The 24,608-nt window shown below is 48.4% G+C and overlaps 1 protein-coding gene, 1 long non-coding RNA gene and 1 other non-coding gene across 3 annotated transcripts; 1 reads left to right on the top strand and 2 right to left on the bottom strand.

Annotated features, from left to right (window-relative positions):
• Window positions 1-750: 750 nt before the first annotated feature.
• ZNF274 (zinc finger protein 274) lies at window positions 751-23,063 on the bottom strand. Its single transcript, XM_029240643.1, has 7 exons — window positions 22,578-23,063; window positions 21,711-21,837; window positions 20,843-20,938; window positions 6,456-6,938; window positions 3,672-3,763; window positions 2,503-2,629; window positions 751-2,080 (listed from the first exon to the last, which is right to left on the bottom strand). The coding sequence occupies exons 1-7, from the start codon at window positions 22,686-22,688 to the stop codon at window positions 1,167-1,169; spliced, it is 1,950 nt and encodes a 649-aa protein (XP_029096476.1). The 5' UTR covers window positions 22,689-23,063; the 3' UTR covers window positions 751-1,166.
• On the top strand, window positions 9,154-19,557 carry LOC114906243. Its single transcript, XR_003796408.1, has 3 exons — window positions 9,154-9,672; window positions 12,157-12,289; window positions 17,385-19,557. It is a non-coding gene; the product is annotated as an uncharacterized LOC114906243 (long non-coding RNA).
• Window positions 14,650-14,755, bottom strand: LOC114890089. The gene has a single exon (XR_003792227.1). It is a non-coding gene; the product is annotated as a U6 spliceosomal RNA (small nuclear RNA).
• Window positions 23,064-24,608: the final 1,545 nt, after the last annotated feature.

Here is a 24,608-nt window from a genome sequence, read left to right as displayed (position 1 = left end):
AGTTTATTTATTTATTTGGCTGTGCCAGGTCTTAGTTGCAGCACGCAGGATCTTCGTTGTGGCATGGGGGTATCTTTTAGTTGTGGCATGCGAACTCTTAGTTGCAGCATGCATGTGGGATCTCGTTCCCTGACCAGGGATCGAACCCAGGCCCCCTGCATTGGGAGTGTGGAGTCTTAACCACTGGACCACCAGGGAAGTCGCATGTATATTCAAATCCTGCATCATTTCATCCTACGCTAAGGAAAGTGGAAACTCTTCCATTCACCTCAGAGCTGAGTTTCTCTGACCTTCTGAAGAAGTCAGCTTATGATATTAAGTTATCCATATAGCCTTATATCTTTCCTAACTCAGCATTTATTACCTTCAGGTTTCTTTTCGTGAGAGTGGTGAGTACAGAGGCTCCTGCCATGAGACGAGGGCATTGCTGGCCCTCCTGGTGACATCATCCACCATTCCCTTGGTTGATCATCCTCCCGCTCATCATCCAGGCTCCTCATATAATCCTGACAGATGTCCATTCATCTGAAGGAGGTTCGTGCAACCACCTGCCCTGCCACCTGCTGATCATGCTCCCAGAGCATTTCCTTCACCTGCCTCGGCCCCCACTCCCCTTATCTACCCCAGCACAACTTCCCAGGTCTACCCAGGGCCCACCCCTTTTGTTTTAACATTGCTTCTTTTAATCAAGTCATTAGTGAAAAAACGTTTAATCAAATAGGTGGGAAAAAACACACAGAGATCCTACCACAGAAATATATAGTTTATTTATCTAGGTTCTCTTTCAATCCTTGTCCATATGCATAAATACTTTACCACAAATATAATATCAGTGCACAGGCTTTTTGGTACCTGGCTTTTTAAACAGATTATAAGCATTTTCAGGTTTCACTAATATCACTTTTAATAACCAACGAACAAATTAAAATGGCAAATCAACTGAGCGAAAAATTAAATGTTTTTCCAACTGATGTATTCATTAGCGATACTCCCCACTGCTTTCCTTACTGACTTACGTACAGGGCGGTCTCCCTGGTCATCCTTTGGTCTTGAGAACTTCATCACTCAAGGCTTTCCACATTCAGTCCGGAATCTCAACCAGGCTCGCTCATGTGACACTGCAGGATCAGGCTGCAAAGGCGATGTCTCTTCACCTGGCTTGGGGGCTACGAGGTAGGCTGTTTCTTCTTGCATTTCACCCCGCTGTGCGTTTTCTGATGCCCTATCAGGTGCGAGCTCTGGGTGAAGGCCTTTCCGCACTTGTTACAGGTGTAGGGGCGCTCGCCGGTGTGAGTCCTCTGATGCCTGATGAGATGGGAGCTCTGGCGGAAGGCTTTGCCACAGTCCTGACATGGGTAGGGCTTGGCCCCGGTGTGAGTCCGCAGGTGTTGGGAGATGGCCGAGCGGTCGTTGAAAGTCCTTCCACACTCGTGACACTCAAAGGGTCTCTCCCCAGTGTGAACCCTCTGATGCTGCGTGAGGGAGGAGCTCTGCACGAACGCCTTCCCGCAGTCCGGACACACGTAAGGCTTCTCTCCCGTGTGGATCTTTTTATGCACGGAGAAGTACCTGGGGTTCCGGAAGGTTTTCCCGCATTCGCTGCATCGGCACACCTGGCTCCCTTTGTGAATTCGCGTAAACGTGATCTGCTGAGTGCTCCGGAGTAAGGTTCTCCCACAGCTCCCGCTCTCCTGGTCCTTTCCCCTGCTGCAGCTCTTCTGATGAAGTTTTACACAGGGGTTGTGTGTCATCTTTTTGACCGTGGGGTCACGCTTGCGCAAGCGTTTTCTAGGAATGGTCTTCTGAAGGGACATGTGGCTTGTGTCGGGACCTGTGCTTGCCTGGGGTTTGGGGCTTTCACCGGGTGGCTTCTGAGGGAGGGTTTTTTCCTGAGTGAGCACTACTGGTTTCAACGCTGTGTCCAAGACCTCCGGGGCCCCAGCCTGCAAGGTGTCTCCTGAGGTAGAGGGCTGGGTGTCATCCCTCGAGAATTCCTCCACTTTCAGGTGGCAGGCTGGCTCTTCCACGGGTGTGTTGGGGTTTGGAGTTAACTGTTTGCTTTCCAGAGTAGTCTCCCACCCTGAAAGAAACACAAAGGTACAGATACTGTAAACAGAAAGTGCTAAAACGGGTCGACAGTACGACATAATTAAATATCCAGAAGCTGTGTTTTCCAAGTACAGTCACGCACCCTGGGGAGGGAGACTGAAAGCAGTGAAGCAGCAAAGAGCGGCACACTGACCTTGGGCAAGGGCTGCGAGCATCTCCCAGCTCTCAGAGTCCCTGTTCTCATTCACCCTCAGGGTGGACAGCAAATCCCTCCTTCACTGGACCTGAGGCTGCCTCTGTTCTTACGAGCCCCACCCCTCCCGAAGTACAGTGTCAGCTAGAGGCCCTGGACGGTGCAGGGGACTCGAGGGCATGTCCAGGGCCCAGAGAGGGTGTAAGCCCTGACTCAGAGCCCCCATGGCATCCCAGTCCCGGAAGCGTGGAGGGCCCTACCCACAGAGACCAGGTGTCCAAAGGTCTCCAGCATCACGTCGTGGTACTCGGTCCTCTGTGTCAGGTCCAGCAGCCCCCACTCCTCCCTGCTGAAGTCCACAGCCACGTCCAGGAAGGTCACCGGTTCCTGCAATGTCACACACCTTGTATTTCAGCAGGAGGGTCAGGGAGTCCTTGCTGGGGACAGAAGAGAGGCTGGCGGGGACATTCCGACAGAGCTCACTGTGCTGGGATGCCCCAGCTTTGGAGGTTTGCTTGGAAACACTGACTGGGGCCTGTAAAAAGTCCAATGGGTCTGCTCTCACAAAACCAGAGTCTGGGGCCCAGGCTGGAGGAAGAGCCCTACTTCACAAGGAACTACAGAGTGCCACAAACAAACCGCCTCCACCCTTTCCCCATGACTTACCACCGGAGACCACCCCTCGGGCCAGCCTTGCACCTCCCTGGGCATACCCCATTCTGGAACAGCCCCTCCCCATGGGGACAGGGGTTGCCTGGGGGTGGGGTGGCTGCCTGGGTCGCACCGTGATGAGTCCTTTCCGAGGAGCTGACCAGCACTCCGGGAGGAAGAGGCTTCCCACCGCCCTCTGTCTGGATCTGGGAGGCATTTTGCCCAAAAGGGGCAGAGCCTGCTTGAGAAGGAAGAGGCTGGAGCCCCGGAATACAGTTGTGCCTGGAGCCTGCGCCAGCCCACTCATTACACGAGAGCTGGTAAATTCACTCCTATGCTCAAGGCAGATGTGAGCCCCGGCCAAGATCACGTAGACACCATCACTGGCTGCTCTCTAAGCCTCAACAGTCAGCAAGACAGGGCCAGTCCTATTTCGCTACACCCCAGCTCTGATGATTTTGAAGCAAATCCCAGGTTTTGTTTCAGTTATAAACACCCAGCTCTGCGTTTCTGAAGGATGAAGCCTCTTTTGTTCTAACTGGGATACAGCCTTGATCTGGACGCCTGGGCCCGAGGCTGCGAACGCTTGGCCCCTCCCACTCTTCCCTCCAGATTTCCCGACTCCTGGTCACTGTGCCCTGTCGTGGTCTCCAATGACACCACAGTCGCTGGAGGGCAGGCCTGCCCTTTACACTCAGCACTCTGAAAGGCCTGCCTGTGGGAGGCCTGCAGGGGGATGCTGGGACCAGAGAAGGAAAGGGTGACACTCCCCACTCACCTCAGGCAGTGCCTTCACCAGCCTGGTGGCCATGTCCTCCTCCTGCTGAGCTGTGGTCTGGAGAGAGCTGGTGGGGCCCTGGGTGGGCAGTGCTGGGAAGAGACGAAAGCGCAGGGTGAGGTGGGGCAAGGACAGCCCACGTCTATCTCCAGGACCCATAACTTATCGTGCCCCTCATTCTTCTCTCAAAGCCTGTGTCCAAATCCCCATGACCACAGGGCACCACTGTCCCCACTGTGGGTCCCACCCACTCCCCCTCCAAGGACTGTTCCGGACCCAGTCCCTCCACTGAAGTAGCTGCCTCACCTCCACGCTCACCTCAGCAGCTGGCCTCACACCTTCTCCTCAGAGACAAAGACCCCATTTCCGGCCTCCACGCCCTCCACCCCTTCCTCCTTCCTTCCTGCTACACCACGGAGTGGGGAACTTCCCCTGGCCCCAGGACCAGACTCATTCCCCCAAACCCATCTTGATGCAAATTTTACCAAGTTTCTTCCACCTCAGAAAACAGCTCTGCCTGGCTTTATGGCCCCTCTTGACCATGGCTCTTTGATGTCTGTCTTTCTTTATGTGTCCCCACATGGTCCCTGGGCTTCTATAATGATGACGCCACCCCACTATCAAGGGGGACACACGATGTGACCCAGGCTGGCCCAGCAGGCCGTCGCTTCCTCCTGGCCAAAATGATTGGATCAGGGATGAACATGGGCCCCCCAGCCAGCCAATCAGAGCCAAAGGGGAATCTGTTGGAACATTTAGGAAAGAGAAATTCCATCCTGGGAGCCCCTACATGGAAACAGTGCCTTTGAGTGAAGCCATCAGAGGCCAGCAGAAGTATGATATAGCAGAGAGGACGAGTCCTGAAGATGAGTGGAGCTGCTGGGTCTAGCCATGCCTAAAGCTGGATCACGCTTGGACTTTTTCAATATATTGTCCTTCTCCCTTGGGCCACTCTGTGTAAGGCTTGTGGCAGTCATGCCCAAGAGGTTCAATGGACATGCTGACCACAAACGCAGGACTCATAGGGTTCCCTGGAAGGCCTCTTTTGTCGTCCCCTGTAACACTAATTGGTTTCATTCACCCCCAAGGTGTGAAACGGACTCACTGCCTTTCATCTCAATGAGCTCAACAACTGCCTCCCTGGCACCTATATTAGTTTCCTGGTGCTGCTGTAACAAGCTGCCATGCCAGTGGCTCAAAATAACACAAATTTGCTGTCTTACAGTTACGGAGATCAGAAGCCTGACACAGCCTCAAAGGGCTAAAATCAAAGTGTTCACAGGGCTGCATTCCTTCCGGAGGCTTCAGGGAGAACATACTCCTTGCTCCTTCCAGTTTTTAGAGGCTATGTAAAATACATAGCTCGTGACACTTTCCTTGTATCACCCCTGCCTCAGTTTTCACATCTCCTATTCTGACTCTGACCCTCCTGCCTGCCTCTCATAAGGACCCTCATGACATTGGGCCCATCCAAGTAATCCAGGATAATCCGTCCACCTCAAGATCCTTAACTTAATCACACATGTGAAATGCCTTTTGCCATGTGAGGTTCAAGGGGTTCCAATGTGGATAACTTTGGGGCCCTCACCCTGCAGACAACAGCACCCCAGACTCGGTGCCTGTGGAAGAGACCACTCCCACTGCCGCCTGCCCCTCTCCTTCCCCGCACCTGCTTCTCCAGGAAGCCCTCTTCTCTGAATCCCACCATCCAGCCTCAGATTTCCCCCTCCTCCTCAAGCATCAAAATCAATCAGTCAATCACGCATTCACTCAAGAAACATCTTCCAGGTACCCATCACAGACACAGAAAGCAGGGTCTGCGCTCCACGGAACTCAGCTTGAAGGACATCAAGCCTCATGGAGGCTGGCTCCCAAATACGTCCCGAACCTGTGCCGTCCCCCTGGCCCACCACCACCGTTACCCTCTCTACCCCACACCATCAAACACACGTTCATTTGTCAGACTCCCGTCTTTCTTGCTAGATTGGAGGCTTGTTGAGCTCGTAAGTCCATGAGTCCTGTCTATCTCAGTCACCATTTTATCCACAGCCTCCACTGAGTGTATGATGTTAGAAGGCACACCAGGGGACTTCCCTGGTGGCGCAGTGGTTTAAGACTCCGCGCTCCCAATGCAGGGGGCCCGGGTTCGATCCCTGGTCAGGGAACTAGATCCCACATGCATGCCACGGCTAAAAGTTTGCATGGTGTCACTAAGGAGCCCGCCTGCCACAACTAAGGAGCCCGCGAGCCGCAATTAAGGAGACAACCTGCCGCAACTAAGCCCCAGTGTAACCAAATAGTAAAATAAATAAATAAATATTAAAAAAAAAAAAAGAGAAGGCGTACCAGAAATACAACACCTGTGTGACTGATATTGATATAGCAGGGATCCCAGAGGGATGAAAATGAAGCGCATTATCTGCTGGCTTCCATCAGAAATGTGTGGTGGGCTCATTAAAGAACGCAGTGCCAGGCCTCACCCAAGGGTTTCAGCAGCTCTGACGTGGGGCCTGAGACCTCCCATTTCCACAAAAGCGTCCAGAGAGGAAGCCATTCTCAGAGCCTTGGCCCAGGGGTAGTGACAGGTACGTCAGCAAGCAAGTATCTAAAGCTCTGATTCATGAACTGGGGTTGGGGGAGGGGGGGAAGCAGATGCCCTTGGTGTAGATGGAGTGGGCACCAGCCTTCCCCTACCCCTCCCAGGAAGCCTGGGGTTCCTTCGCCCCCACCCTCCAAGATGCCTTCACAGGAATTGCTGTCTCCCCACTCTTCCACTGCACTCACCTTCCTCCTCAGAGATCCAGGTCACATCCTCCACCAGGACTACTGCCTCCTGGCAGTCCACTGGGTGCTGCGACTCCACCCACATCCGGAGCTTCCCGGGCAGCGCGCCCAGGAACTGCTCCAGCACCAGCAGCTCCAACATCTGCTCCCTGGAGTGAACCTCGGGCCGCAGCCACTGGCGGCACAGCTCACGCAGCCGGGCCAGGGCTTCTCGAGGCCCTGCCACCTCCTCAAAGCGGAACCCCCGGAACCTCTGGCGAGCGGTCTCAGGGTCAGTTGGATGCTTATCCAGATGTTGAGTGGGCTCCCTGAGGATGTCTGGGCTCAGGCCCTCATCTTCAGCATAGAGGGCACGGATCTGGGCATTCCGGGGAAGAGCCACCTCCTCGTTCAGTGTGAGGATTTCAACAACCTCGATCTTCATCAGGGGATTCCCAGCAGGAAAAGGATGGAACTGAGGGTCCAAATGGGCCTCAGGACACTCTGTACGTCAAAAGCAGAGCAAGACAGATGGCCAAAAAATGCATGAAAAGGTGAGCAACATCGTTAACCATCAGGAAAATGCAAGTCAAAACCACTGTGAAATACAATTTCATACTCTCTAGGATGGCTATTATCAAAGATGGGTGGTAACAACTGTTAGTGAGGATGTGGAAAGATTGGAACCCTTGTGCACTGTTAGTAGGAATACAGACTGCTACACTACTTTGCAAAACAGTCTGGCAGCTCCTCAAAAAGTTAAACACAGAGTTGTATCATGATCCAGGAGTTTCAATCAAAGAGAATTGAAACCATGTGTCAACACAAAAACTTGTACAAGAATGTTCACAGCAGCATTATTCATAATTGCCAAAAAGGGAAAACAACTCAAATGTCCATCAAGTGATAAAGGGACAAACAAAATGTGGTCTAGCTATACAGCATGGATGAACCTTGACTACATTATGCTAAGTGAAAGAAGCCAGACACAAAAGGCCCCATACTGTATAATTCCATTTATATGAAATGCCCAATATAGGCAAATATATAGAGACAGAAAGCAGATGAGTGGTTTCCAGATGGGGGAACTGAAGGGCTTTGGGGTGATGGCTAATGGATACAGGGTTTCTTCTTTGGGATGCAGAAACTGTTTTGAAGTTAGATCATACTGATGGTTGCACAGCCTTGTGAACATAGTAAAAACCACTGAATTGTATACTTTCAAAGGGTGAACTTTATGGTATATAAATTATATCTCAACATAGAAGGAAAAAAAAAGACCAAGAGATAACAAGAATTGTTATGCTGTATATGCCTGCAGCCATGAGGGGAATAGAGCCTGATGCCACCTCCATGGGGGCCAAGAACAAGGATGTCTGGGAAAGGCAGGGACGCTGGGTCTTGTCATAGAGTCCACAGAGCATTTGCTGAACAGAACTCCAGGATGGTCCTGAAATGCTAAGGGAAGCTCTCTATAACTCCAAGAAGAAATGCTAATTCTAAATGACTTAGAGGTTTAAAAAAATTAATTAAAAAAAGTAAATAACACAGACTATGATTTATTTTTGGTTAGATTTCTGTTTTATAGAGTTTTCTTTTTGACCCCAAGCCAATAATCTCCAATCAGAACCTTCTCCTTTTTTCCACTATGAATCTTCCCACTCCCTGCCTGCCTTAGTCTCTACCAAACATAAGGGACGGTGGCTGACCGCCTTGGGCTCTGAGTAAGTAGCCTCTGCATGTCCTCCTCTGAGTGGTCTTTATTTCCACAACACTCACTTCCTAGCAATGTGGTAAATGATGAAATAAAACTGGAAGACACAGGTAGTGTTAAAATACAAGTCAAGAAAATTGTGAAAGATTCCCATGTAAGCATTAAAAAAATTAATACACTGGTTTTAGGGGGATTATGACAACATAGAAATGTTCCTGTCACATGAAGTAAAAAGCAGAACAAGAAATTACTATTGAATGAGTCCCCCTAAAACCGATTCCCCTGCCGAGTTTATGATTAACCTCTGTTATCCAAAACTTTATCCCCTTTCTTGTCCCTGCTGACCTCAATCCTGTGCTAACTGAACATCAATCAACCAGTGTCAGATGACCAATACTGCTGTGATTGATAACATCATTAAAGTACAAATTCAAGTTATCTCTTCACGGTAATATGAGCTAACAGATCCTGGAACCATGGACCACCTAGCCAGAGAATCCTAAACCAGAGACATGATGACTTCTGAAACCACGATTAAGTAATGTCACAAGACGATGATTAACCCTAGACTCTCAGTTCTTCCTTTAAAACACTCCTAACTCAAAGACCAAGTTGGAGTGGATCTGAGACTTGTCTCCACGCAATAAACTCTTAGTTTGCTGCAAACTCCTGCTGTCAGAATTTGGCTTTCTATCCCTGGAGCACAGGAGCAACTTTGCTCACACTACTGTGGGAGTAATTACAATTGCGTTAAAAAAAAAAAAAAAAAGACTCAGGAAGCGATTAGGAGCAGCGGCTCCCTGCATACGCTGCCTCTGTGCTTTTCCTCGCCGTCTGCGGCCTCCCAAGCACCTGCCACATCGGCCACCGGGCGCACTTATCAGACAGCGCGGGCTGCTGGGGAGCTGGCTCTAGCAGAGTCCGCGGAGCGCGCCCGGCCCCTCCTCCAAAGGGTGAAGCAGTAAAAAAGCCCATGCCCCACCCACCCCGACCCTGAAGCCTCGCTCGCTCCTCTCAGAGCTCCAGGAGCGCTGAGCCGCGACTTCCGGCCTGGACGGAAGTGCGTCAGGCACCCTCCTCACTACAATTCCCAGGAGCCTCCACGCCGCGGACTTCCGGCCCCGCCATGTTGAGGGTTCGGGTTAGCCTGAGGGCCTTGACAGGATGGCGGCCGCTCGGCTAGTGGTGGGGCTTTCGCCTCTGGCCTCCACTCGCGTTCTCTCCCGGCCTCCCCGGCGACGGTGGACGCGTCCTGGGGCGACGCCGACGCAGCCTCCACACACACCTATCCGAGCTGCAGGTCTTCCCCGTTGGGTGACGCGGGGTGAGGGGAGCGCGGCCGCTTTCCCCGAGAGCAACGACCACCCGGATTCCCCACCCACTTTCCTCCCCCGCCCCCACATTCTTCCCCTGTCTCCTTACGGCTTTGTCTTCCGTTCTCGGAAATTCCTGACTACACACTTCGGGTCGGCGGCGGCCTCCACGGATCTCACGGGCGTCGCCCGTTGCTGGCGCGCTATCCGAGTGAGTCAGCTCGGGGTCAGGAATCGCCCAGTGCCGGGTGGGGCCGCCCCGCCACCCCAGACTGGCCTTGGGCGCTCCAGGGTTGAAAAACAGGTCCTGGGCCATACTGTGGCTTAACGGCCGCTGCCAGTCACTTATTTCCTACGTTTAAAGTGACTTTTTCCTTGATAAAAATCATGGCAGGCATTTGATCTCTCACTTCTAACCTCTTCCCCCCACTTCCTCCCAAATAAGGTTTTGAGTTAGTTTCATCGGGAGGCTTGCCCGCCCAATTCATATCTGCGTTATCTTGAGCATTTAGTTCCCTTCCTGTTGCTTAGGATTTCTGGAGGGTTATCCCCACCACCACCTGGTCATTCTTGATTTGAAAGCTTAGTTCACTTTTCTTTCACTTACAGCTCTTAAGGCTTGGTTGGAATTTCTCTCTGAGGATAACTTGGGAGATAGGAGTTTATACCAGAATCTCAGCAACACTGGCCTGAGAAGCAGCCCCCACAAGGGGTGGGCGTGGGGCTCCCTAGCGGCTCCGTGCTGGGCCACAGGCACCATTTTGAGCAATAATCATGCATGACACTTAAAAACAAACTTAATTTTCCGTATTGCTTCATAGCTTTTTAAATTCTGAAATTTCCGTTTTGTACTCCTTGCTTAATCAGAGGAATTTTTATTTAATGCTTTCTCCTTTAAATAAACCACGTTGGGTCCTTTTTATTCTACTTCATCCCCTCCATCCCCACCCCTTCTCCTTTAATCTTGATCATATATTTACTTCCTCTTATCCTCGGGGGCACCAGGGTGTTTTCTTAGAATCTTGCATTGAATGCTCACTGAAAATGTTTACAGTTTTAAACTGTAGAGCCTGTCTGGGTTTGGATGTCAGGAACTCTGCCGATGTTTTTGGCGCTGAGATTCCAGTGTATCCGCCCTCCCCCTGCTGTAGCAGCCCTTCAGGCGGACACTGGTTCTGCAGTTGTCATAAAGCACCTACAGGGTGCTCTGCAGTTTGTGAGATGGCCACAAGCCTCTAAACCCATGGGTAAATGTCATCCTAGGCACCTCAGTCCTGTAACCGTCTCATCTCTTGGACCACTCCCCAAAACCTCTAAGGTAATCCTCACGGCTGTCCGTTCCAGAAAAGTATTCGCCCCACTTGACAGCTGTGTTTACCAGCTAACAAGGCTGAAACTGGATCCCCACCTCACTGAGGCAGGGCTGACTGACTCACCCACTTTCCCACCTACCTGCCTGGGGCTGCATAAAATTATCCCTATCAGCTGCAGCTCCAAGTACTGGCTTTCAACCCACCAGCTGAATAACCCTGGGGGGAATTTGGGCAATTTAGTCCCCTCCCCTGCAACTCCCCTATCTAGCTAGGGGGCTATTACACAAATTCACTGAGCCTTTGGGCAAGGGGCTTAATTCTTCTGGGCCTCAGTTTCCCCTAAGTCCTAAGTGATTAGGGACCCAAAGCCAGTACTGCATGAACAATAGTAAAGGCTGATGGGAGCTGCTGTTTTCTTCTTCTAATTACCGTTTTCTACTCTCATGTTCTCTCTGCTGCTCCTTTCCAGGTAAGCTGTCTCCTTCATAGTGCCCACTTTCCTAGGGAATGCGGACTGCTTAACCAGGTACACTAGGGCTACCAGTCCACAAATGTAATAGTAACTAATTACAATGATCTTTTACCAGCTTGTTGGGGGGCGGGGGCAGGGTCAGCTCCCCTCATCCCTGTTGCATACTCCCCTGTCCCTCTTCCTCCTTGTTCAGGATGCCCCCAGCTCTCACCCTTTCTCCTTTCCCCATCACGCTCTTCAGCTCTGCTGGGCACCCTGCTATATTGCCTTCTAAACGTGTCTCCCCCCACTGCACCGCTAAGGCTGCTAACTGGGTCTCGTGCATTGGAAACCCCTAGGCCAGATCCAGAGGACGATCTGCCAAAGCCACTTATGACGATCTTTACATCAGTCAGAGTCTTTGAATCAGTAACAGTAGCTACCATTTCATGAAAGCCCCCCAGGACCTGGGCTTTTACACCACCACAGCCCCACTAAGCAATAGCGTCCAACCTTTACACAAAAGAAATGCAAGCTGGGAGAGGACAGGAACCTGCCCAAGGCCACACACTGGGGAAGGGAGCAGCTGGGATCCAAACCCTCCTTTTATGCCCTTTACACCAAAGAGGGCTTCACATAGCAACTATCTTACTTTTCCTCAAACGTGCCCAAATGTGTCTTATCCAGAAGTCATTGCACTTGCCTGTCTGATAGTCTCTCCTAGCATCTCCACCTTGATCTCCTTCCCCATCCAGCTCTCAGCTCTGATGTCATCATCTCAGAGCTATCTTCCTGCCCAGTTCTAAACTAGTATTGCCCACCCATGCTTCCCCACTCCCTGATAGATACCCTATTGTTTCATTTTTCTTCATAGCACTGATTGCCACCTTAAAGTATCTGACTCACTAATTTCTCTCTCCACCTTCTCTAGAACAGCACTGCCCAGTGGAACTTTCTTTGGTGAAGGAAATGTTCTAGATCTGCACTGTCCAACACAGTAGCTATTAGCTGCAGGTGACCAGTGAATATTTGAAAGATGGCCAGTGCGACTAAGGAACTGACTGGTAAGTTCATTTTAGTCGGTTTACATTTAATTAGCCACATGTGCTAGTGGCTACTCTGGAATGAATGTAAGCCCAGTGAGACAGGGGGCCTTTCCACCCTGTTCATCGTGGTGACCCACCCCTATAACAGTACTTGGCATTTTGGCAGGTGCTCAAGCAGTATTTGTTGACACAACACAGCTACTAAGTGCCTTGGTGAACGGTTCACCAAGACATTTGGGCCTTTTAGCCTTATGTCTGGATTTACCCATATTTCAAATTTCAGGAAATCTCACTGGCACTGTGAGTGTCCCATCTGAAGTTACCATGGGAGGATGGCTGTTGCTACAAAGTTCCCATCTTTTACTTAGGAGCCTAAGCAGGCCATGGGGTAAGAGGACACTTGGTTTGCACCCCACCTGCTTCTTCCCAGACCAGCCAGGTCAGGGACTTGCATTCATGCTCCCACAGCAGCACTTCTGTGGAGGACTTATAGGACTTCAGAAAGGGACTTTACACACTTCTAGCCTTTGTAAGCTCTCAAAAGAAGTCAATGCTTTTACAGTACTTACTTAAGTCTTCCATGGCATTCTAACATAACTTTCTCCAAATAGAGCCTGCTCATTAACAATTTATTCTTAGGTTCCATTTCAAAGAAGTATCACTCACAGAATCTATCCTCTATCTGTGTTAAATTGGTTATTCCTGGTATAAGCCAGAGCTATTCACTTCTGTATTTTGCAATCTGTTGCAATTGCTCAACTCTTATAACTATTTCAGAGGATTAGCTTTTTTTAAAAAAGGTGTTAATTGTTACAAGCTACAAATATTTCCTCCTTTTCAATATTTTTCTCATTTTGTGCTTTGGTGAGAACGATGCTATGTATACATTGCAGAAGAACCTGTTAACATAGCACCCTGTGTTGTTATTGAGTAGCTCATGTTCCATGGAAACTGTCTTTTAACAGGAAGCTGGAAAATATTCACTGCCCAGGTCAATATAGAAACACAACTAACTGGCCACTTTGTTCTAAGAAAAAGTTGGTTTTTACATTTCTCCTGGGACCAATTTTGCCAACTTTACGCTTTTCCAGAAATCTTTCCATCTTATTGTTGGTTCATTCCTGTACTCAACAAATAATTACTGAGCCCCTACGTTGTGGCAGGAACTGGTGACATAGCAGGAAGAAGACAGTCGTTTCCATTTTATAAGCATAGTTACTGGCAGCACCTCTAAAAATGGAAAGTCACCCTCCCACCCAGTTTCCTTCTTGGGAGACAGTTACATTCTATCAGTTTCTATATTCTCCCAATGATAACCAATTGACACATTCATACTTGGTGTGTGTATAGTTGTAAGGAAAAAAACCCATGTACATCTATATATCTTTATATATGTGAAGATATGTATGTTAAAAGATATATATTTTAAGAAATATATATTTCTTGGAGATTGTTTCATATCAGTACATAGAGCTGGCTTATTCTTTATAACAGTTGGGTAAAGTACTATAATGAGAACTACATGTATTGCTGAGTATCTGAATAGAGTTTCTTTTCCCTGTATAGGTTTTTAGTTTGCCTTTTATTTATTCTGTCTATCCAGAAAACGGGCTTTTTTTCTTCTTCATTTCTGACTCATTTATTCCTGCTTTTATCTTATTTTCCCTCAGGACTTTTGGAAGTATTTTTTCGCCAAAAAAGGTTTGAGTCAAATGCTTAGTTCATTTACTTTCCTTCTTATTCAATTAACAGTTAAAGCACTTCAGGCTTTGAAATTACTCCAGGGACTGTATCTGGACACCAGAGAGAGTGGTCCCCAGATAAAAGGATTAAGATTACGTGGTCCTAGAGAACACATAGATGGATGGTAACAGAGAACATAAAGTATTCTTGAATAAAGACTGCACAGTATGTGACCACACCCTGATAGGCTGGATTCCTGCCAAAACATGTTTGATGGTCACTCAAGATTCTAGACTTTTGCACCGTCCCCAAGGATGTGACCCTCTCAAAGTTCTTTGTAGCAGTATCTTAAGATCTCCCTTTATCATCCCTTACCTACTCTCTTGTCTCTGAGCCTGGCCTAGTCTTCAGAGTCTCCTCTTTGAAGATTCCCTCTTGTCTCTTGAAAATTTTCCAACCATTTATTCTCTCAACAGTTTCCTGAGCTAGAAAGTCAGTCATTGTCCTAGCAACTGGGGACTTACAAGGGAAACTGAAATAAGGATGCATGCTGTCACCCATGCTACTTAACATCTGTTCTAGATGTTCAGTTCAGATAGATAATAGAACCCAAATTGGAAAAACAGAATGTTTTACTATATATTTGTACAGTTGACCCTTCATGTCTGACTATACTATGCCACTTTATTTTCTTTTTAAATATGGAACGCTTCATGAATTGTATGTCATCCTTATGCAGGGGCCATGCTAATCTTCTCTGTATCGTTCCAATTTTAGTATATGTGCTGCCAAAGCGAGCACTGTACTACACCATTTTATATAAGGGACTTGAGCATCTACGGATTTTGGTATCCATAGGAGTCTGAAACAATCCCCCATGGATACCAAGGGATGGCTATCCTTACGTGATCAAAGTTTTGCAGAGTTCGCCTTCCTTATGACCTATCTGATATAAAAACAATGAGACATTTCATTTATATTATTAAGTGTGGTTCTTTTCAGTGCAAGTTTTTCTGTTCTGTCAAATAAGGTGAGAGCTAAGATTAATGATTTGCCTGTGCATATTGCATTGAGAGTCTACTCTCATATGAGTCCTCTGATCTGAACACAATGAGGACTCCTACTGAAGGGCTTCTTGCCAGTGGGTTCTGTGACTCCTGAAACCTTCCTAACACTAATTATTTTTCTCAGACACTCTCCAGTATGACTTCTGTGATGCTGAAAAAGAGAGCTATTCATGAAACCTTTCCACAGCAATCATGTTCCCATGATTTCAGAGTTCTCAGATATATTTGGTATAAGAATTTTTCCAAATTGAACAGAACTGGAACTTTTTGTCCAGTATGAATTCTCTCAAATCAGACTATATCAGGCCAGAAGCCTTTCCTGCTATGATTATATTCCTGAGATTTCTTCCATGTTTGAGTTCTCATGTTGAAAACTCATGATGAAAAGGATTTCCTCCATTCAGGGTCTCCTGTGTGAGCTTTCTCTTAAAGGCTGAGCTGAGAATAGGCTTTCTCACACTAGTCTTGTTCTTGAAAGAATTATCCTTTGTATAAAACAATTGATTTCCTACATTCCCCACATGTTGGTTTTATATAGCCCATGTGAGTCCTCTCAGGCTAAACAAAGGATGAAATCTGGAGAAAAATTTCCTTCTCTTCCTCGCAACAAAAAAATCTTCTTGTACAAGCTATTTTTTTCTGTTGATGTTTGTACTAATTTGAGAGTTGCCACGTTCATATTTGCAGGGCTCTTCTCCTACTTAAATTCTTAACCAGTCAAAAAAAGTTAAATATCCTTCAGGCTTTCCTACAATCATGATCTTCAAAATAGTGTCTTTATTGCTTTCTTAATGTTTAAATCTAGATTATGTCTCAGGCTTTCCACCCAAACCACACATATAGTAATACTTTCTTGAAGAACACTTGAGTGAGAAGGCGGAAGATTTGAGTGCCATCAAGTATTTCTCCACATTCCTTATCTTCATAGCATCTCTTCAAATTAGTGCCTTCTTGAAGATGAATACCTGTCTTCAGCATTTATCCAGTCTCCCTTCTACTTCAACCAATGCCTATGCTGCCATTTTTACTGTCATGGAGAGCTGAAGACACATGCAAAATGAGCTGCATCAGAGAGGCCTAGCTTTCATTCAGTTCCAGTTCTCTGCACTGAGGAGAGGCACAGCTACATTAGTGCTGGGAGAAAGAGACCACTGCAGGAGATGAGAAGTTCTCTTAATAGTAAAGCAGGCCATTCCAAACACCTATGATTCCCATGTTTTTATGTACTGCCTCAAGAGGAGGTCCAGGCAGATACATTCAGCTGGCTTCACAAACCTCTACCTGGGTGTTTCTAAGTCCCCTCTCATTCATACTTCATTAACAGAACCAGTCAAGACATGGGAGAGTTCTAAAACCATTTGGATCTAGGTGAAAGCTATTAGGTAGTTCTTTGTACTAGTCAACTAACTGTGCCTAAAATTATTTCAACATAAAAATAAAAACCAAAGAAAACCTCTATTTCCACCCTTCAAAAGTCTCTGCCTTTATCAGACTTAACCATGTCAATGACTAATGCCAAAAATTCCAGGGTCGTTAATATCACTGTTATTGTATTTTTAAAATGAAATACTGATACGTTAAAAAAATATATATATAGTAAATACATATGTTACAAAGAACAGTCACAGGAAATCCCTTGAAGCTTTCACCTATGAGCAGTTCTTGGCAGTTTCCTTTCCTTTGCTCTCTTGGTTCAATTACTCAACTAGCCCCACTGAATCCACCTACGAATGGGGAGGAGCCAGCTTCTCCCCAACCCTGCTGCTACGCTTTCAGGCCAGGTATTGCCACCTCTTCCCTAGATGCTACCACAGCCTGCTGCCTGCTTCCGTCTGTGCCCTTCCATCTTCACAGAGTGAGCTGTGAAAAGCACACCACACACGTACTCAATGAAAATCAAACCCCCTTCACAGTGGAAGCGCTGTGTGCTCTGCCAAACTTAACTTGCAAGTCAGTACACCTCGGTTACCTCCTCCCAGCCCAGTGGGTGACTTTCCATTCCCAGAATGTGCCATGCCTGCTCCATTCTCACAGTAACCCCAAGTGGTGTTTGTATCTGGAAGCTCTTCCCCACCACTCTTACGTCTGCTGACTTTCTTTTCTTCAGGAATCAGCTTAAATCTCACCCCTGCATTGTCACCTGACCAACTCTTCTAGAGTAATTCCCCATTGCTCCCTACTTTACACCATGTTCTTTTTCTTCTCAGTACTTACCACTGTTTGTGTTTACACAGTTATATCTATGTAGCTTGTTTGTAGAAGGCTGTCATCTATTAGACTAAGGAGTCTACAATGGCAGGGATTATGTTAGGTCTTTGGCTTACTACCTAAGTGTACAGTTTTTGTTTTTTTATATTGCATAGGACACAAGAGGCCTTCCACAAATATTTGTGAAGTAAAGGGGAAGCAGTGGAGGAAAAAAAATCACATAAAGGACTCTTTGTGACACAGCAGAAACGTGTTAAGCACCTATCACCTCAGGCCTAGCCTGCAATTGTCCTGGTAAGCCTCCCTGCACAAGGTCTCTCGTTCTGGAGCACCACCCCTAAATCTCCTGTAACCTGTCAAGCCAGCTCCCCTGAGATGTGCAGAACCATAGGCGCCCAATGCCCCCCCGACAGCAGCTAGATTTAGGAAACTACTAGACCATCCAGAATTGCATGGCTGGGAGGTTTGCCCACATGGGACTTAAGTTCCAGAGAGGATGAGACACAGACCTAAGCCAGAGCCACAAACATGGGAAGAGACCTTAGGAAGCTGGATCAACCGGGGGGAACAGAAACCATGTTGGGTGAATACAAAGTGCTTGTGTTGCTGGGGACCTTCCAGGTAAGGTTTGGTTTAGTTACCTGTGCTCATGGTTAGAAGGGAGGTTTTTACTGTAGAGAATGAAAGGAATGACGTGAATATGGAAAAGAAAAAATATTAATGTTGAGCCATCAGGCTAACAAAGGAGTCCAGGGAAGGGGGACAAAGAGTCAGTGAAGACTCTAGTCTATGTTGTGGCAAACAGAAGGTCATCACCAAAGATGGGGCCAGGTGCAGGCTTCACAGCTGAAGACTGCCAGGTTGCTCCGAAGCCACTTTCATGAGAGCAGAGAACAAAGGCGGGGAGAACACCCAAAGTTCTCCTTATAAAGCCAGTACACTCTGATACAGAAGCGTTCAAAAATAACAAAAAGAAGAAAACCACCTACATCCCCAACCTAATTTATGAATATTGATGCAAAAACCCTAAAAAAATAAGTTAACAGACACCAGCAACACATTACAACAAGGGCACTTCTATGATTATGTCACTGTTAATTGTTCAAATGAGAAAATCCCTATGGTCGCTTTGGAGGGGGGAAATTGGGGCTATTACTAATTTTCATTTATTAGAAAGGGTGAGGTGACTATTTCTTTATCCAGATAAAAACTGATTTGAATCACAGAATCCAGCAGCATGCTTGTCAAAACCTAGAGACATGCCCTTTTAAGTCTAAGACCGGATACTCAAATCAGCACACTCTCAGCCCAGTGTTTTGGAAGTACCAGATATGATGAATGCAATTACATGATCGTGCAAATGAAATAAAATAATACAACTGCCTCCTCCTTTATACTTGCCAGTAAGATGACTTTGTACTGAGAAAATTAGTGAGACTCTAACAAAACTGTTACAAATAATAAGAGAATTTAGCAGCATGACAGGTTCATCTGCAACAACTAAGGAAGACTGCAAGGGATGATTAACCTGAGCAGATTAACAGCAACTACAGTGAACTCCCAGCAGCACTTGGAAGGCCTGACTAGCACAGTGAGGTAAGCACATCCCTCTGTACACCTGTGCCAAAACTCAACTGAGACCAGTTCTGCATCAAGGAATGTCTGAATCCAATCAAATGTAAGACACGTTCTAACAAGATTTTCTCAATGAATCCTGACAAGCTGATGGTGAGTGTTCATTTGGTTGAAAACAGATGTGTTGTTTTTTTAAATAATGAGAGGAACTACCATTTATCCAAGTTTGTTGTAAAGTTACAATAAGTACAGCAATATGGTGTTTACTCAGACACTGACAGAGACCATGGGAGCATAAGGGGCCAAGAAGGCCTGCACATGGTGATGACTATGGGAATTAAGTCTGATAAAGATGGCGTTTCCAATAATGAGAAGAACCAAGTCAGAAAACGGTGTTGAAAAAACTTGTGCCCCACATCATATACACAAGGAAACCCAGTTATAGGAAACAGCTACCCCCCCCGCCCACAAAAATACCAGAATTGACAAAAGTATTTGTACAACCTGCCTATGTATGACATGAAACCTAGAATAGGAGTAAAGACAGATTTGAAAGAAAAAATATCTGAAATCATAAAACTTCTTTATGGAGACTAAATAAAGGTAAAAGATAAATGTTGGGGCTTCCCTGGTGGCGCAGTGGTTGAGAATCTGCCTGCTAGTGCAGGGGACACGGGTTCGAGGCCTGGTCCGGGAAGATCCCACATGCCGCGGGGCAACTAGGCCCGTGAGCCACGGCTACTGAGCCTGCGTGTCTGGAGCCTGTGCTGCACAAGAAGAGAGGCGGCGATAGTGAGAGGCCCGCGCACTGCGATGAAGAGTGGCCCCCGCTTGCCACAACTAGAGAAAGCCCTCGCACATAAATGAAGACCCAACACAGCCATAAATAAATAAATAAATAAAAAGGCCAAGCATTTGAAGCCCTTTAAAAAAAAAAATGTTGGACTGGTATTTGCAGTATTAACATCCATAACATATAGTATATAGAGTCCTCCTGATCACACACACACAAAAGACAAACCAAATAGGAAAAGGGAAAATACATAAACAAAAGCAAAAATACAAATGATCTGTAAACTTATGAAAATACGTGCAACTTCATGAGGGAAATATGAACTAAACTGAACATATCTTTTCCCATCAGATCTGAAAATCTTAAAACAGGACTATAAATCACTAGTATCTTATGAAAAGGAAAAGCTCTCATGTTCTTGAGCAGCTATATGTATTTTAAAAGATCTTAGCAGTTTGTTGCTACCAGATTTTTTCACTTCCATCTTGGTTGATTCTAAGTTCCATTTCTAGAAATCCTTACCTACAAAAAACCAACTTGAGTGCAAAAAAAATTATGCGAGGAAGTTTTTTGCAACAACTTGAATGTCCATCAAGAGTGAAAAAACCAGGGCATGCCTGGTGGTGCAGTGGTTAAGAGTCCGCCTGCCGATGCAGGGGACACGGGTTCGTGCCCCGGTCCGGGAAGGTCCCGCATGCCGCGGAGTGGCTGGGCCTGTGAGCCACGGCCGCTGAGCCTGCGCGTCCGGAGCCTGTGCTCCGCAACGGGAGAAGCCACAACAGTAAGAGGCCCGCGTACCGCAAAAAACAAAGTAAAAAAATCAAATGTGGACTACACTTGCATTTGTTAAAATGAATGATGTAGACCTGTCTGCACTGAGTATGGAAACACCTCCCAAAACAAACGTATATCCATAAATGTAAACGTATCTAAAAAATCTAGCCAGAGACACACACCAGTTACTGGAGATGACAGGATGGAAGGGCAGTTAGACAATGAGTGAAGCAGGGTGAGGGAGCCCCTGTTGCCAACATGGCACCGGCAACAGGTTCATGTTCATGTTCAACCAAGCAGTACACCCTGATTCTGAAGCCAGAGGAAAATGCAGGGCTTGATTCAGCATGTCTGCAGCTACACATCACAACACCCCACTGGGGGTTTTCCCCATCCACCTCCTTTTCTAATACACTAGTTCCTCACTAACCAGGACTCCCGTGCCAGGACTCCCATGGGCCTGGTTCTCACCTGAAAAGGTGTCTCGAGGAATTCCTCTCTCCACCGACCAGAGCTCTTCCTCCTCCTCTAACTGAGATACCACATCTGGCTTGGAAAGCTGATGTTCTGCCCAAGGGAAAAGAGACAGTGCTTGGGGCGGGGGTCTGTGTTTGGGAGAAAATACTTTCCTGCTGTAGCAATTCTGTCCCTGTGTTCTCCCCTGCTAGGGCATGACTTCTGGTCTAGGGCAGTGTTAATAACCCTACCCATCCCACTTGCCAGCTGCTTGCTTTTCTGGACTCCTTTGCCAGTAAAGAAGGCACTGGGACCTGGTTTTGGCCAGCAAGACACAAAGGGAAGTTTGTCAGCTGGGGGCCTAAGGCATTTTTTTTTTCTTTGTAAGTATGACAGCTGTAGAAAGAGAACTAGCCAGGGTTGCCGTCTCTCCTTCTTTCTGCCTTGAACATGGACATGACGCTTGGCATCACAGCCGTGCATATACTAACCTAAGAATGGAAAACTTCACACTAACCATGGAGAGATGGAAAGGATCAGGGTCTCTGATGATACTCCTGAGCTGTCAGACACAGACACCACGTCCTGAAATTCTTGTTACAAACACAGTAAACATCCACTGCGGCAGCTGGAAACATTCCTCATAGACCCACCTCCCTGGTATTCAACGCCTCTGACGGATGGACTAGGTAAAGCTTCAGAAGTTATATGTGAAATTGCCCTTTTCCAATGGGTACAAAGTAAAGCCCTCTCCCTCAGGCTCCAGGGCCTTGACACTTGAACTCGGATCCCTGCAGGCTGAGCCGAAGCAGACACACACTTCAGAGGCACCACATTCGTGCTGCAAAGCGCAGATCTTTATTGACACAGAGGCCATCCTTACCCACTGAGACAAGGTTCCTGTAGTTCTCCAGCAACACCTCCCTGTACAGGGACTTCTGTTCGAGGTCCAGCATTCCCCACTCATCCGGGGTAAAACCCAGGGTCACATCTTCAAAGGTCACTGGTTCCTAAAACCCACAGGTGCGTGTTCAGCCAGGGCCTGTTGTCACCCATGCTGACAGGAAGGGGAAGCTGACTGAGCACATGTAGGCACAATCAACACGGTGACCTGAGCATTCCAGGTGTGTCTCATCATGAGTTCCTGCATTTGTCTGAAACAGCAAACCCAAGCTTGACCCTATCAGGTCACAGCAAGGAAGACAACCCATGAGGCTGGAGAAGGTTTTTCATTCTCTGAAAACCTCTCCATTTTTTTATTGACCTGGGGATTCCAACATTTGTATCAGTGTGTATACCTCCTGCTAGGAGATTGTGTGAGCTGCATGATCAAACCCCAGCCTTCAGCCCCCACCCACTTCCCATACTGCTTCTACTTCCTTCACCTGTCAAGGATTCATCCTCAGCTCTCTTAGGGACTAAGCTCTAATGCCAAAGTACTGTTTAAATATAAGCCTGATCCCTGCTTAGACCTGACAATGCATACCCCCATCCTACCCCCAGTTTAAACGGTAAATTAGTATCCCCCATACTTGGACCTCTAGTCTAACCACTCCCTTGGAAAGTAACTTGTTATCCCTCCACTCACTAGGGTCTCTTCTTCCCATCCACTCCTCCTCCCCTTCCCCTTCCCGAGATGCTACGGGGCCCGGGGGCATCTCAGGGAAGGTGGTGTCCCACCATCAGCCCGCCACCCCCGCTCCCAAATCCAGGGGTAGACTTAGAAACTCATAAAGAAGCCTCTACTCACACGGAACCAGGCCGTCGGAAGCCCGGTGGCCATACCTTCCTCTTCCTCAACGTGTCTCGTGGGAGTGGGCAGAGTCCTGAGAAGGTCGAATTTGGGAGGTGGGAGGGGCATGAGTGCTACGCCAAGGCCCCCCGCCCCCCTCGGCCCAATCAACAGGAAATGACAAGTCCATTCCCCACCTCGGAAGACGCCCTAAAGGAATGTCTCCACCTGCTCTTGAACACGCAAAGGGACGTCTTCCCACCTTCCTCACCGAGAGGGAATCGCCCCCCGCCCCCGTCTGCCCGCAAGCGCCGGGAGGGGGTGGCCCCGCCCCGCGTCCTCTGGGCCCCGAGTCCCCGAGTCCCACTGCCCCTAAAGGCCACACGGGGGAAGGACGGCAGGCGAGGCTGGCTCTGGGCTGCTACGATTGGTATGGTAGGGGCCGCGGCTCGGCGCTCCTCGCGCAGCGGCCCTAGAACTGAGCCCCCGACGGGTGCAAGTTTCCCGCCGCACTCACCCTGCGCGCGGCGCACAATGGCGCCCGTCGGCCCGCGGCGAAGTGCGTCAGCGCGCCGGCCTGGACTACAGCTCCCAGGCATCCCCGCGGTGCGCCCCACCTAGCGGGCGGTGGCCATCTTGGCCGGCCAACTCGGGGCGGCAGGCGAAGCCTAGGCGGGGGAGAGCGCCCTCGGCGGTCCCGCTGGGCAGGAGGAGGCCTTGGGAGGGGCAAGTCAGGCCGCTGGGCCCCAGCACCTGGGTGGGCGACGACGCAGGCCGGGAGGGATCCACACCCTGCCGCGAGGGCTGCTAACGCATGGGACCGGCCGGAAGTGGAGAAAGGGAAGCTTGGGAGGGGCAGGGCCGGAAGTGCCGAGGGGCGGGGCGAGCTTCTGGTCACACCCAACGTAGGGGGAGGCGAGGCGGGCCGGAAGTGCGGAGGGGCGGGGCTAAAGTCTTGCCAAGTTCTGGGAAGAGGGCGGTGCTAAAGGTGCGTCCATGTCTAATGGAGAGGAAAAAGGGGCGGGTTGGGAGGGTGGGAAATGTTCTGGAGACGGGACTGAAATCAGCCAGAGATCCTGGGAGGAAAAGAGGGACGGGCCTGCCCCAAAGTGTGCAGAGGTTGAGACTAAATGTCCTCCAGGCCCAGGGAGGGGAGTGGGGGTCAGGACTGTCTACTCAAGTTGTGCGAAGGGCAGGGTTACGTGGACCCAAGACACAGGGATGGGGGCGTGGCTGTTGTCTACGGTAAACCAGAGCTAGACGGAAGTTAAAGCGGTGAAAGTAGATTTTATTCAATAAACTATTGCAACCGGGGAAGGGAGACTCCAGTGTAGAACTGAGATCAGTTCTGAATACAACCAGAATAAGTGGGGATTTATGGCCTAGGATTGGGGGAGTGGGATACTGGTGGATAGAAAATGAAGAAAAGGAGACATCAAGTCTGGGGGGATTCTGGCTGAACCAAGATAATAGGCTTTTTTACTGAAGGCAGGCCCAGGTGATGGGATATCACCTGGGATAGAGAGTGGGGATGAGGAGTTTGATCAGATATCAAGAGTAAGGAATTCGTGATAAACTGACTTAGGATTCTTGCTAAAATGGGATTCTACGAGGAAGTACACGTATGGGGCTTACTGGGGAGAAAGTTCAGGGTAGCCTGTCTGATGTTTGGTTAAGCAAAGAATCAGGGAGTTGGAGTGGGCTGGACAGGATTCTCTACCCCGTGTCCTCTTCTATGAGCGAGATGCCCATATCTAGGAAATGGGAGAAGTCTTTCGCTGCCCAGGACCCGGTGTGTGCTCTTCTTCCTTGAACCCAGCCCACTCTCATCTTTCTTGGGAGCCCAGGATAAATTATTTTCATGTCTTCCTCAGAGTCCAGTATTTGGTGTCCTTTCATCTTCCTTAGGTTCCAGGGCCCAGGCTCTGATGTCCTCTCTCCTCCTTGGTGCTTGGGGCTCTCTTATCCTACTCTGACCCAGGGCTCAGTGTACTCTTTCTCCCCTTCCTTGGGGTTTCCTAGCAGGTTTCAGCAGCCCTGTGCCTCTGT

This window comes from Monodon monoceros, unplaced genomic scaffold (assembly GCF_005190385.1).
Source record: "Monodon monoceros isolate NGI ecotype Baffin Bay Population unplaced genomic scaffold, NGI_Narwhal_1 Super_Scaffold_10, whole genome shotgun sequence".
Classification (NCBI taxonomy): domain Eukaryota; kingdom Metazoa; phylum Chordata; class Mammalia; order Artiodactyla; family Monodontidae; genus Monodon; species Monodon monoceros.
This window is presented reverse-complemented; position numbering and strand designations above follow the sequence as displayed.